Source organism: Mesoplodon densirostris, chromosome 16 (assembly GCF_025265405.1).
Source record: "Mesoplodon densirostris isolate mMesDen1 chromosome 16, mMesDen1 primary haplotype, whole genome shotgun sequence".
NCBI classification, from domain to species: domain Eukaryota; kingdom Metazoa; phylum Chordata; class Mammalia; order Artiodactyla; family Ziphiidae; genus Mesoplodon; species Mesoplodon densirostris.
Genome location: NC_082676.1, coordinates 56,971,051 through 56,983,672, shown reverse-complemented (window position 1 = coordinate 56,983,672; position 12,622 = coordinate 56,971,051). Strand labels below are relative to the sequence as shown.

The 12,622-nt window shown below is 42.9% G+C and overlaps 1 protein-coding gene across 2 annotated transcripts in view; it reads left to right on the top strand.

Annotated features, from left to right (window-relative positions):
- Window positions 1-12,622, top strand: part of SNX29 (sorting nexin 29) — a 564,284-nt gene that overhangs the window by 274,370 nt on the left and 277,292 nt on the right. For both annotated transcript variants that reach the window (XR_009530118.1, XM_060078037.1), the window contains exon 15: window positions 11,889-11,995. Coding sequence is in view for 1 of the 2 variants with exons in the window: in XM_060078037.1 (XP_059934020.1) it covers window positions 11,889-11,995 (107 nt within the window). In the remaining variant the exon portion in view is untranslated. The remainder of the gene's footprint in view (window positions 1-11,888; window positions 11,996-12,622) is intronic.

Sequence of the window (12,622 nt, the reverse complement as noted above, 5' to 3'; positions counted from 1 at the left end):
GGCCTGGCTTCTCATGGGAAACTCTAGGTTGAATCAAGATTTCTCAGTTTTGGGGGACTCCCTTCCCCAAGGTCGAAATTAGCTGACTAGCAGCCAGAGTTCATTGGTTGCCCCATCCCTAAAAAGCTTGAACCTGTTCAGCGATAACTCAGAAAGCCCTGCCAGAAGCTCTTCTGAGAGATGCCAGAAACTTGCTGCCCTGGTGACACCTGGTTCCGTGACGCTGGAGCCGTGCGGGGGCTGGTGGCAGTGTCGGGTTCCCTCTGTCTGCGTTGTAACCTTGGGGCGGGGAGAGAAACCCCTCAGCCTCTCCTTAACTTTTGGGCCTCATGAATGCCTGCTGGACGAAGGTCTGAACCAGGGAGTGAACGAGTCTCCCTTAGTTACTCAGCTGCTGACGGGGCTGGGGCGGGAGCGTGCTGTGGGGGAAGGAACACGGGCTTGGGTTTCGTCCTGAACGTCCCCTTTGGTACCTGTCTGACCTTGGGCTAGCCCCTTAACGCCTTGGAAACTCATCTTCCTGGGTTAATAATATCTATGGTGCACGTTTATTGTGAGAACAATACATAATATAATTAGGTGCTCAGCAGTGTGCCTGGCGAGGCAGAAGCCTGGTAGAAGGATGACCCCAGCAGTAACAACATCTGTACTCCTGGCTGCACACGGCGCTCAGTGCTTCGCCTGCCTTGTGGTGTTTCATCCTGTGGTTCTTTGGGGTTGGGGCTGTTACTGTGACTATTTTACAACAGGAGGAAACTCAGCTTTCAAAGGTAGGGTGATCTCACCTAATTCTATGGTTCTTATTCTGATGCTCTTGTCTCCTAATTTTGTGTCTCCAACCCTGACCTCTCCCCTAAACTCTAGACTCACGGGTTACTGCATTTTTGATATTGCCTCTTAGACATGGTTGTATCAAACCTAGCTTGTCTGAAAACCAAACTCCTGGTGGTCACTCGCCCTGCTCTTTGCCCAGTCTCCCCGGCTCAGTCAGATGATGGTTCCATTCTGCAGGTTCCTGAGGCCAAAAATCTTGGTGTTACATTGACTCCTGTCGTCACGCAACCCCACATCAAATCTGACTTCTCTTTCTCGACCTCTTCTACTCCTTGTCACACCCGTTGCTGTCACCATGGTCCAGGCCAGCATCATCGCCCCCTGCCTGGACCACTGCCATAGCGCCCTAACCAGCTCTGTGCCCTGGATTCTCTCAGAAGAAGATGCTGCTACAAATTTAGGAGCACAGGAGGTGCCCTGGGGGATAATGCCTATGACATATAAAGGGGACAGGCAGCATCGGGCAGGGAGAGCCTCAGATTTGGATGCAGATTTAACAAAGTTTTGCCCACCCACCTTGTTGGGGAGCTCTGTACAAAGATTGCTCATTAGAGGGGTCCCACATTGCCCCGAGGTACCTCTCTGTGCTCGGCCACTGGCTAGGGCTGCCCTGAACGAGTAGCGCATCTGGAAGGGGCTGCAGCTGGCGGCTGTCAGCTAACTGCACTCCTTGCTACTGGTAGAGCAGTGAGCTCTCCCTTGAAGGGAGACCTGAGCTGGGTACGTCCCCAGCCACTACACCTCCCCTCCCAGCTTCCACAGTTGCCCCTTCATAGAGCCAGTAGAATGATCTTTAAAAAAAAAAAAAGTCTGGGCTTCCCTGGTGGCGCAGTGGTTGCGCGTCCGCCTGCCAATGCAGGGGACGCGGGTTCGTGCCCCGGTCCGGGAGGATCCCACGTGCCGCGGAGCGGCTGGGCCCGTGAGCCATGGCCGCTGGGCCTGCGCGTCCGGAGCCTGTGTTCCGCAACGGGAGAGGCCACGGCGGCGAGAGGCCCGCGTACCGCAAAAAAAAAAAAAAAAAAAAAAGTCTGATCATACCACCTTTTGTTCAGTCTTCCAGGGGCTTCCTGTTTTGCTCAGAATAAAATACCATAGCCTGCAAACCCCTGCCATCTCCTCTGTGGTCTCATTTCCTGTCGATCGCTTCCTCATGCATTATCCTTAAGCCACACTGGCCTTCCTACTGTTCCTGGAACACATTAGGCCTGTGCCTACCCCAGGGCCTTTGCACTTGCCATGCCCAGGAATGCTCTCCCCACAAGGGCTTTGCATGGCTCACTCCCCCACTTTATTCTGGTCTATGCTCAGATGGTACCTCCATGGTGAGGCCTTTCCTTATACTTTATCTAATTAGTATTTCTCCACCACCATGCTTTAACCCTCCCAAAGCACGTCTTACAGCCTGACATATTAAAGAGTTATTTTCTGACTCCTCCCACTAGAGTGTAAGCTTCATACTGGCATTCCCCACCGCCCCCCTCCCTGCCCCCATACGTCCCTGTATTAAGTATCTAGGGCCTCCCTGGTGGCGCAAGTGGTTGAGAGTCCGCCTGCCGATGCAGGGGATACGGGTTCGTGCCCCGGTCTGGGAGGATCCCATATGCCGCGGAGCGGCTGGGCCCGTGAGCCGTGGCCGCTGAGCCTGCGCGTCCGGAGCCTGTGCTCCGCAGCGGGGGAGGCCACAGCAGTGAGAGGCCCGCATACCGCAAAAAAAAAAAAAAAAAAAAAAGTATCTAGTGTCTAGTGCCTGGCATGTAATGAATCTTAAGTAGCCGGTTGTTGAGTGAAAGGATGAAACACTTGCCCAAGGTCACTCACTGGTGAGCGGTGGGGCCAGACTTTGCACCTGGTATCTGTCTGATTGCAGAGCTCACGCTGTCTCATTCGCTGTGCTCTCCCCCTGCCTCAGCGAGTGCTTGGAGGACGGTAGATGCTGTTATTATGAAGACTGTTTCCTTTGCTGGAACAAGTGTGGGTACCTGCTGTTTTGTAAGGGTCACTGTCACCTTACCCAGGAGGAACTGTTCTCCTTTGGAACTTGCACGTGTCCCAGATTCCCATCACACCAAACCCAGCCCCCTGTTATAGGACCCGGCACACCTCCTTTTGTGCATTAGAATGTTCAAGGGAACCATCTCTGAATTTTAAATTGTTCTTTATCCTCTTTCACCACCAGCATCGCATACTGTTTGCATCCGGGTCAGGCTAAGCTTGTTCAAATTGAAAGCACAACAGTAACCTTATCATACTGTTTGCCATGCTGCTCTCCATGGTATCTGAAGTTTTGCTTAAAATAATTTAGGCAAAACCCGCCATGTGTTCTCTGATGCTTTGACTGCCAGTGAGACCAGCATAGTGTCTGCTTATTTCAGGTGACTTATCACAGACACCTCGGCAGGCAGCAAGGAGGTGAAAAACTGTGTCATGTTCCCTAAGATTAAATGACCTGCTAGTGGTGCTAACAAACCCACAGCTTTTCTGGAACATGAAAAATAGTTCTGATTTAAAGTCAGTGTCTTTGTGCTTCTACCAAACACAGTTTCAGTGTCTATTTGGATTTAAAGAGAGAAGGCTTATTATTTTTGCCAAATTTTTTCCATTTGGAGTCTAACTTCGATAATTATGCCATCAAGGAAATACCAGAGAAAACTGCTGACTACTCAGAGTATGTGCAAGTGAATAAAGTGTAGATGTTCCTGTGAATAATGTGGATATTCACTAGGTTGCTTGGGTTATGGGGCATTCTGTGCTAGACAGATAATGTAGATAGCTTCACCTTTGGCACAAACCTCAGCTGGCCAGACTGAGTTCTATATGGATTCTCCAAAGTGCTGTGTAAGATGAAGCAATATCATTGTTTTATTTATATGAGAACCCATTGTGTATGGATGTAGCTTTTAAATTTTGTTTAGCAAATTAAATACAGCCCTTACCCTGTTTTGCTTTTGGACCTGTTTTTATGTTTTGGTCTTTTCAACACAGTCCCGTCCCCGCCCATCCTCCCGGGATACATTCCAAGAGCCCAGGGGATGCCTGAAACTGCCCATAGTACCACATCCCATATATGCTGTTTTTTTCCTGTACTAATGGGCAGGTCGTATATACAGCATTGGATACTCTGCCCAAAGAAGTGAGTCACGTCCTGGGCAGGACAGAGCAGGGTAGTGCAAGGTTTCACCATGCTACTCAGAATGGTGCATGATTTAAAACTTACAAATTATTTATTTCTGGAATTTTCCATTTAATATTTTTGGACCACGGTTGACCACAGATAACTGAAACCGTGGGAAGTAAAATTGTAGATAAGGTGGGGGGTGGCTACTATACAGCTTAAGTTTCTTATCCACGGTTGAAATATCTAACCATGTGGGTGAAAGTTTCTTTCTGTCCTGTTGGGGACCACCCGCTGCCCTCTTCGTGCAGTGCTTGAGCAGGGCAGAAGGTCAAGTTCTGAACGCTGTCATAGTAACTCAAAATATGGACCGAGATTGTTAGTGAAAAAATTTTAGGTTTAAGATGGCATAGTCTTGTACTCTGGAATTCAGAGTGAGCTATTTTGGACACGAATAGAGTTTCCTCCTAGGCTGTTAAATTGTCTGTCTTTCTGTTCCAAGACTAATAGATCACTCTCAAGAAATAGGTGTCTTAAAAGAACAACAACAGACTTGAAGTGTGATCAGTCACAAATGTTTGTATTGGTTGTTCAGATTTGACTTGCAGAATTCAATCACAGTTGATCGTCTCCAAGTTGATTGGTTTACTGGAGGATATGCAGAGTGTGTGAAATGGTGCTGTAAGCTGCCATTTTTGGCTCTCAAATAACTTGGCGTTACTCACACTTTTATTATGCTGTCTTCCTTGAACGCCTGAATGTTCTCTTGCTCCCGAGGCAGATGAAATCCTCTTGACTTGAAAATACACAGATCAGATAGTGGTGCATGTACAAACTTCAGCTAAAGGGACAACTGACTTCTGGTGCCTCGCTACAGCTCACCTTGCCAGTAGAGAGGCGGGGAGTGCCTAACGGATGAGATGGCTGCCCTCACTTTCCTAATATTAAGCTCTTTCCTAATATTAAGCTCCTAATATAAGCTATAGAGATACATCCTTATCCATTCATCTGTTGATGGACGCTTAGGTTGCTTCCATATCTTGGCAATTGTAAATAATGCTCCTATGAACACTGGGGTATTTGTATCTTTTCAAATTAGTGTTTTCATTTTCTTCAGATATATATCCAGGATTGGAATTGCTGGATCATATGGTAGTTCTATTTTTCATTTTTTGAGGAATCTCCATACTGTTTTTTCACAGAGGTTGCAGCAATATATATTCTTGCCAGCATTTGTTATTTGTGGTCTCTTGATGATAGCCATTTTGATAGGTGTGAGGTGATGCTGCATTGTGGTTTTGATTTGCATTTCAGTGATGATTAGGAACGTTGAACATCTTTTCGTGTGCCTGTTTCCCATCTGTGTATCTCTTTTTGAAAAATGTCTATTCAGGTCTTCTGACCATTTTAAAGTTGGGTTGTTGTTGTTGTTTGGTATTGAGTTGTATGAGCTGTTTATATATTTTGGATATTAGCCCCCTGTTGGTTATATTATTTGCACATATTTTCTTCTATTCAGTAGGTTGTCTTTTTTGCTGTTGTTTATGGTTTCCTTTGCTGTGCAAAAGCTTTTAAGTTTAATTAGGTCCCATTTGCTTATTTTGTTTTTGTTTCCTTTGCCTTAGGAGACGGATCCAAAAAAAAATACCACTATAATTTATTCAAACAGTGTTCTGCCCATGTTTTCTTTTAGGAGTTTTATAGTTTCTGGTCTTACATTTAGTTCTTTAACTCATTTTGAATTTATTTTTGTATATGGTGTGAGAAATGTTCTGATTTCATTCTTTTACATGTATCTGTCCAGTTTTCCCAGTACCAGTAATTGAAAAAACTGTCTTTTCCCCATTATATATTCTTGCCTCCTTTGTTGTAGATGAATTGACCAAAAGTGCATGGGTTTATTTCTGGACTCTCTCTTCTCTTCCATCGATCTATATGCCTGTTTTTATGCCAGTACTATACTGTTTTGATTGCTGTAGCTTTGTAGTCTTGTCTGAAATCAAGAAGTGTGATACCTCCAGCTCTGTTCTTTCTCCAGATTGTTTTGGTTAAATGGGGTCTTTTGTATTTCCATACAAATTTTAGAAGTATTCGAGTTCTGTGAAAAATGCCATTGGTATTTTGATAGGGATTGCATTGAATCTGTAGATTGCCTTGGGTATTATGGTCATTTTAACAATACTAATTTTTTCAATCCATGAACACAGTGTATCTTTCTGTCTGTTTGTGTTGTCTTCAGTTTCTTTCATCAGTGTCTTATAGTTTTCTGAGTACAGGTCTTTTACCTCCTTGGTTAGATTTATTCCTAGGCATTTTATTCTTTTTGATGTGATGGTAAATGGGATTGTTTTTTAAATTTGTCTTTCTTTATAGTTCATTATTAATGTAGAGAAATGCAACAGGTTTCTGAATATTATTTTTATATCCTGTAACTTTACTGAGTTCATTAATGTGCTCTAGTCGTTTTTTTGGTGGTATCTTCAAGGATTTTCTATGTATAGTATCATGTCATCAGCAAACAGTGCTGGTTTTACTTCTTCCTTTCCCATTTAGACTCCTTTTATTTCTTTTTCTTGTCTGATTGCTATGGCTAGGACTTCCAACACTGTGCTGAATAAAAGTGGCAAGAGCGGGCATCTTTATCTTATTCCTGATCTTAGAGGAAATGCTTTCAGCCTTTCAGCTTTTTATTTAAAAATTAAAAAAAAAATTTTATTTCACCAAATAAAATTGAGTTTAGTTTTTTAAAAAATTGAGCTTTTGTACATAGCCTTGTGGTAAAAGACCTGATACTTCTAGCCACCATCTTTCCCCATTTCCCACTCCTCACAAGCAACTGCTTCAGACTTTTTTAACATTGTTTTAGTAGTTACCTTCGTATCTCTGAATAATGTGTCTATTGCCATTTGTTGATTTTTTAGTTGTAGGTGTTGTTTATTGATTTCTCATTGTGGAAGATGAAGGGAAGCATTCTCTGATCCTCCACACCCTTGAACTGTGTACACACACAGACAGACATATACACACACACACCCTCCAGCTGTCATATAATCTAGCACAGTCATGTCTTAATTTTGGTTAGATCCATGATCCACGATTACATTATTATGACTCTGAAAATGCTCTCCACAGTTGAGCCATGAGATACATGATTAGTATTTTTGGACAACTTGTACATTTCTTTGAAGTTAATACTTATCTGTTTTTGTTTTTTAAATTTTGTTGGTATTCTGCATACTTATCACTAATTCAACTTCAAATTTTCCCTCAGTTATATAAATCTCAATGTTTCCAAACACTTGAGGCATCAGTGTCATCCTGAGGCAGTCTCTCCTGAGGTCCTCTGACCTGTAGCTAGAAGAAGCCTGACCACTGTGTGGGCCTGTACTCTCCAATTCACTCCTTTATTGAGATGTAATTCATATACTATACAGTTCACCCCTTTAAAGTGCACAGTTCAGTGGTTTTGGTATATTCACAAGGTTGTGCAACCATCATTTTCTATTTCCAGAACATTTTTTATCACCCCAGAAAGAAACCTGATACTCATTAGCAATCACTCCCCATCACTCCTTCCTCCCAGCCCTTGGAAATCAATGCCGCTCTGGACATTTCATGGAATCGTGCAGTATGAGGCCTTTCACTTAACATCATGTGTGGCTTTTTTCACTTAACATCATGTTTTCAAGGTTCATCCATGTTGTGGCATGTGTCAGTACTTCATTCCTTTTTAAAGCTGAATACTAACCCATTGTATGGGCATACCACACTTTGTTTACCCATTTATCCATGATGGCCTGCAGGTTCTTCCCACTTTGGTTATCATTAAGAATTTTCTCAAACTCACTTTTGTGTTGGATCTCCTATATCTTGGCATCTCTGTCTTCCTCTTCCTAGATTTCTTTTCTTCTTTGGGTGGGAGGTAAAATTTTTGAGAGGTTGCATGTCTGTAAATGCCTTTACCCACTTTCTCACATGGTTTGGCTTTGTAGATCATTCCAGGTTGGAAATAATTCCACTCAGGACATTGAAGATTCATTGTTTTCTAGCTTACAGTGATGCTGTTCATAAATCCTATGCCATTTCTGATTTTTTTTATCCTTTGTAAAAATTCTGCTTCCACTCCAGGAGTTTGTACCCTCTCCTCTTTGTCTCCCGTGTTGTGGAATTTCACTGTGAGCGTGTGAGCATTGCTTATCATCAAGCTTATCCTCAGTAGAGCTCTTCAGCTTCAACACTCATGTCTGATGGTTCTGGGACATTTCTTGAATTATATCTTTGACTTCCTCCTCTCTGTGTTATTTTTTCTTTCTTGAGCTCTTCTCATTTGGTAATTCTTTTTTTTTTTTTTTGCGGTATGCGGGCCTCTCACTGTTGTGGCCTCCCCCGTCGCGGAGCACAGGCTCCGGACGCGCAGGCTCCGGACGCGCAGGCTCAGCGGCCATGGCTCACGGGCCCAGCCGCTCCGCGGCATATGGGATCCTCCCAGACCGGGGCACGAACCCGTATCCCCTGCATCGGCAGGCGGACTCTCAACCACTTGCGCCACCAGGGAGGCCCTCATTTGGTAATTCTTGATTTCCTTTTTTGTTCTCCATTTTGTCATCCTCTGGCTCTATTCTCTAGAAATTTCTTTACCGTCTATCCCTTATACGTGGTATTCCATTTTTGCTGTCATAGTTTTGCTTTCCAAAGGGCTTTTATACATTCTGTGTGTTCTTTTCAAGTGTCTCCCTCTTCCGTTTCTCAACTGCACCTTCTCCTCTCCTCTGGGAGTATTACTGGTAGTTTGCCTTTGAAATGTTGTTCTCACTTAATAATTTTTCTTTCCTACATGTTGATTTCTCTGTTTGTTTATTCTGGTCCCTGTCTTTCATCTTAGGTGCTTGCCTCAAATGTAAGGTGATTTCTGACTGTCTTCTCAGATGTAGGAGTGGGGTACTAAAACACTGGTTAAAAACTATCTAAGATCATTTCTTGGCGGGGTGAGGGGCTGTGCCATTTTCGTGGAAAACCTCCCACATTGAGCCCTTTCCTCTTTGGCTGGTAGATTCCTAGGAAACTACTTTCTGTTCCCTTGCTTAGAGGTATATGCCTGCTGCCTGCTGCTCTGGGAGTGGGGAGGGAAGAAGAACGGGAAAACTTCAAAAGTTCAGTGTGTATTATTTTTACCTCTCTTTTTTTTTTTCTTTTTGCGGTATGTGGGCCTCTCACTGTTGTGGCCTCTCCCGTTGCGGAGCACAGGCTCCGGATTCGCAGGCCCAGCGGCCATGGCTCACGGGCCCAGCCGCTCCGCGGCATATGGGATCCTCCCAGACCGGGGCACGAACCCGTATCCCCTGCATCGGCAGGCGGACTCTTAACCACTTGCGCCACCAGGGAGGCCCTTTACCTCTCTTTTTAGTAAGATACCCCTACCTTCAACTCAGGCGCAGCTGCTGTTTTTTTGGTGTTTTTTTTTTTAACCTTTTCTGGAGAATAAACCCCTAGTCTTCTGCTAGTTGCTTCTTAAGGCAGACTTTTATCCCTTCTTTGGACTTTTAGCTGGTGTTCAGTCCCGCTTCTAGAAGTGTCTCATGTTAGCAGTTTATGCAAGTTGTTCGTTTTAATCAGATTGTGTTTTGCAGTTGCCCACTTGTAGCTGAGAATGAAATTTTCTCAGGTCTGTCAGGTTCCTCACCAGTTACCTACCTTCTTCTCAGCTTCTAAAATTTTGTTGTGTTGTTTTCTCTCTCATTCTCTTTTTCTTTAAGGGTGGTGCCTTTAGAAGGAATTATTTTTAATTGGTATTTTAATGAGATTTTGAGAGGTTGTGAATGTAAATTAACATGTTCAATCTGTCAACTTTAACAGGTTGTTACTGGGTCACTGCTTGCAGTAGTGGATGGAGCTATAGTTACTGCTGGGATGGAAACCACTTAGGGTTTTATTCCAGTATGTTCTGTGTCATCACTCAGGGGCCTTGCTACCTCCGGGGCCCTGACCAGCTGTGGCCTGATGGAGGCTCCGTGAAGGGCTGAAGGTGGAGCCACTGGTCAGTTCAGGCCCAGCAACGAGTCCCATTTTTGCTCAGCTTTTCCCCGTGTTGACTTCTCCCTCAGTGCCTGACCAGAGCCTGTGTCCCTCGAATCCCAGTCGCTGGGGGGTTCACCTTAGCTTCCTGTTCTGCCTCATTGCCGTCTCATCACACTTGATGGGGCATCTAGGAATCTCATCTCAGGACACACAGGCATCTGCATCTGCATCCCTGATGCTTGTTTTCAGACATGGGGTGAATCCATAGTCACACTGCTGGGTCTTCTTAACTGCTCGTGCAGGAGTTCTCCACTGCTCTCCTTCTCCTACTTATCTTGGAATTATCTGGCTCTTTCCCAGTTTTTATCTTTTTACTCTTCTCTACAAAGTGAGCATATGTGGGTATATACCTGATAGTAGAAACAATGCCCATGGGCATCTACTGTGCTAATTTCTTTTTTTTTTAATTGAAGTATCGTTGATTTACAATGTTATGTTAGCTTCAAGTGTACAGCAAAGTGATTCAGTTATACATATATATATATATTTTTTTCAGATTCTTTTCCATTATAGGTTATTACAGTTCCTTGTGCTTTACAGTAGGTCCTTGTTGTTTACCTATTTTATATGGAGTAGTGTGTATCTGTTAATCCCAAATTCCCAGTTTATCCCTCCCCTCCTTTCCCCTTTGGTAACCATAAATTGGTTTTCTTTGTCTGTGAGTCTATTTCTGTTTTGTAAATAAGTTCATTTGTATCACTTTTTAAGATTCCATACGTAAGTGATATCATATGGTATTTGTCTTTCTCTGTCTGATTTAGTTTACTTAGTATGCTAATGTCTAGGTCCATCCATATTGCTGCAAATGGCATTATTTCATTCTTTTTTATGGCTGAGTACTATTCCATTATGTATATGTACCACATCTTCTTTACTCATTCATCTGTCAATGGACACTTAGGTTGCTTCCATGTTTTGGCTATTGTAAATCATGCTGCTATGAACATGGGGGTGCATGTATCTTTTCAAATTAAAGTTTTCTCCGGATATATGTAACTCTGTTTTTAGCTCATACAGCTTAATATTAAAAAAAAAAAACAACCCAATCAAAAAATGGGCAGAAGACCTAAATAGACATTTCTCTGAAAAAGACATATAGATGGTCAACAGGCATGTGAAAAGATGCTCAATATCACTAATTATTAGAGAAATACAAATCAAAACTACAATGAGGTATCACCTCACACCAGTCAAAATGGCCATCATTAAAAAGTCTACAAACAATAAATGCTGGAGAGGGTGTGGAGAAAAGGGAACCCTCCTCCACTGTTGGTGGGAATGTAAAGTGGTGCAGCCACTATGGAAAAGGGTATGGAGGTTCCTTAAAATACTGTGCTAATTCTTGTGCTGACCTGAGAGTCAGTATCTCATGAAGATGTCTTTGCATTGTCATTGTGCCTTGGTTTTAGAGTTTTTCCGGAAGACTCCTTGGTTCTAAATATAATCTGAGCCCCGTTACCATTTCACTTCAGGCTCTAGGCAGGCGCTATCTCCTGGAAAACTTTTTTGTTGGAGAAAAAGAAATTTGACCAGTATAAAAGATGTAAGTGTAGGCTCTTATATTTGCCAAAACATTGTCCGTTTTCCCCTGAAATGGAAAGTAGCTACAGGATCGTACCCCAGACTCCTGTGCATCTGTCTCTAGGACAGGACAGTAATTGCTGTTCTTAAATACAGCTTATCATTTGATTTATTGTACTTTTGTGAAAATGATGCAATGCTGAAGTAATTATGATTTTTTTTTCTCCTTTAACAAGAGCTTTCTCTCTGGAGAAGCCATATGGAAAAAAGAATTTTTTTTTTCAACTGGGAGAATTATTTTTGATTACTGTTAAAATACTTATGGAATGTCTTTCTTTTTCTAAAGTTGTACCAAATCTTTGGAATGTTGATGGAGAAGTTACAGTTACTGACCAGAAGCCGGGAGAAGTTGCCGAGGAACTAGCAAGCTCCTATGAAAGAAAGCTCATTGAGGTAAGGGTGGCAGAGTCTGCGTTTATTCCCAACATTGGCTGCTTTGGAGATTTTTCAGACATAGGCCCAGCCTGTTAAACAGCTGTTAGCAAAACAAGCAGTCACACACTCCGCCTCCCACAAACAAAACACAAAATGATAAAACCACTGTAATTGATAGAGAAAAGTAAGAAAGACGTGGTTCTTTGAAAAATATCGTTTAATTAGAAACCTGTGGCAAGGAGATAAGAGAGAAAACGTGAAAAATAAGAAAACAATTGTACCCTTGGATTTGGAGAATATTCAAAACAGAAGAGAATATCACATACAACTTTGTGCTGAGAAATGGGGAAATAGGGATGAGATGGACTATTTTGTAGGATCGCATTCAGTATCAAAATTCATTGAAGATGAGGCAGGCTACCTGAAGGGACCAAAAAAATCTGTGGAAGAAAGTTATAAAAGGTAAGAAAGAACTGTATCCCAAGAAGGTAGCAAGCCTGGATGGTTTTATGGTGATTTTCAGGACACCCTTCAAGGTGTATACAAAAAGCCCTTCTCAATTTATATTTTCTTAGAGCATTTTTTATCTATATCTGTACCTTGGTTCAAGTGTGTATCACTCCAGTATAAAAAATCTGACAAAGA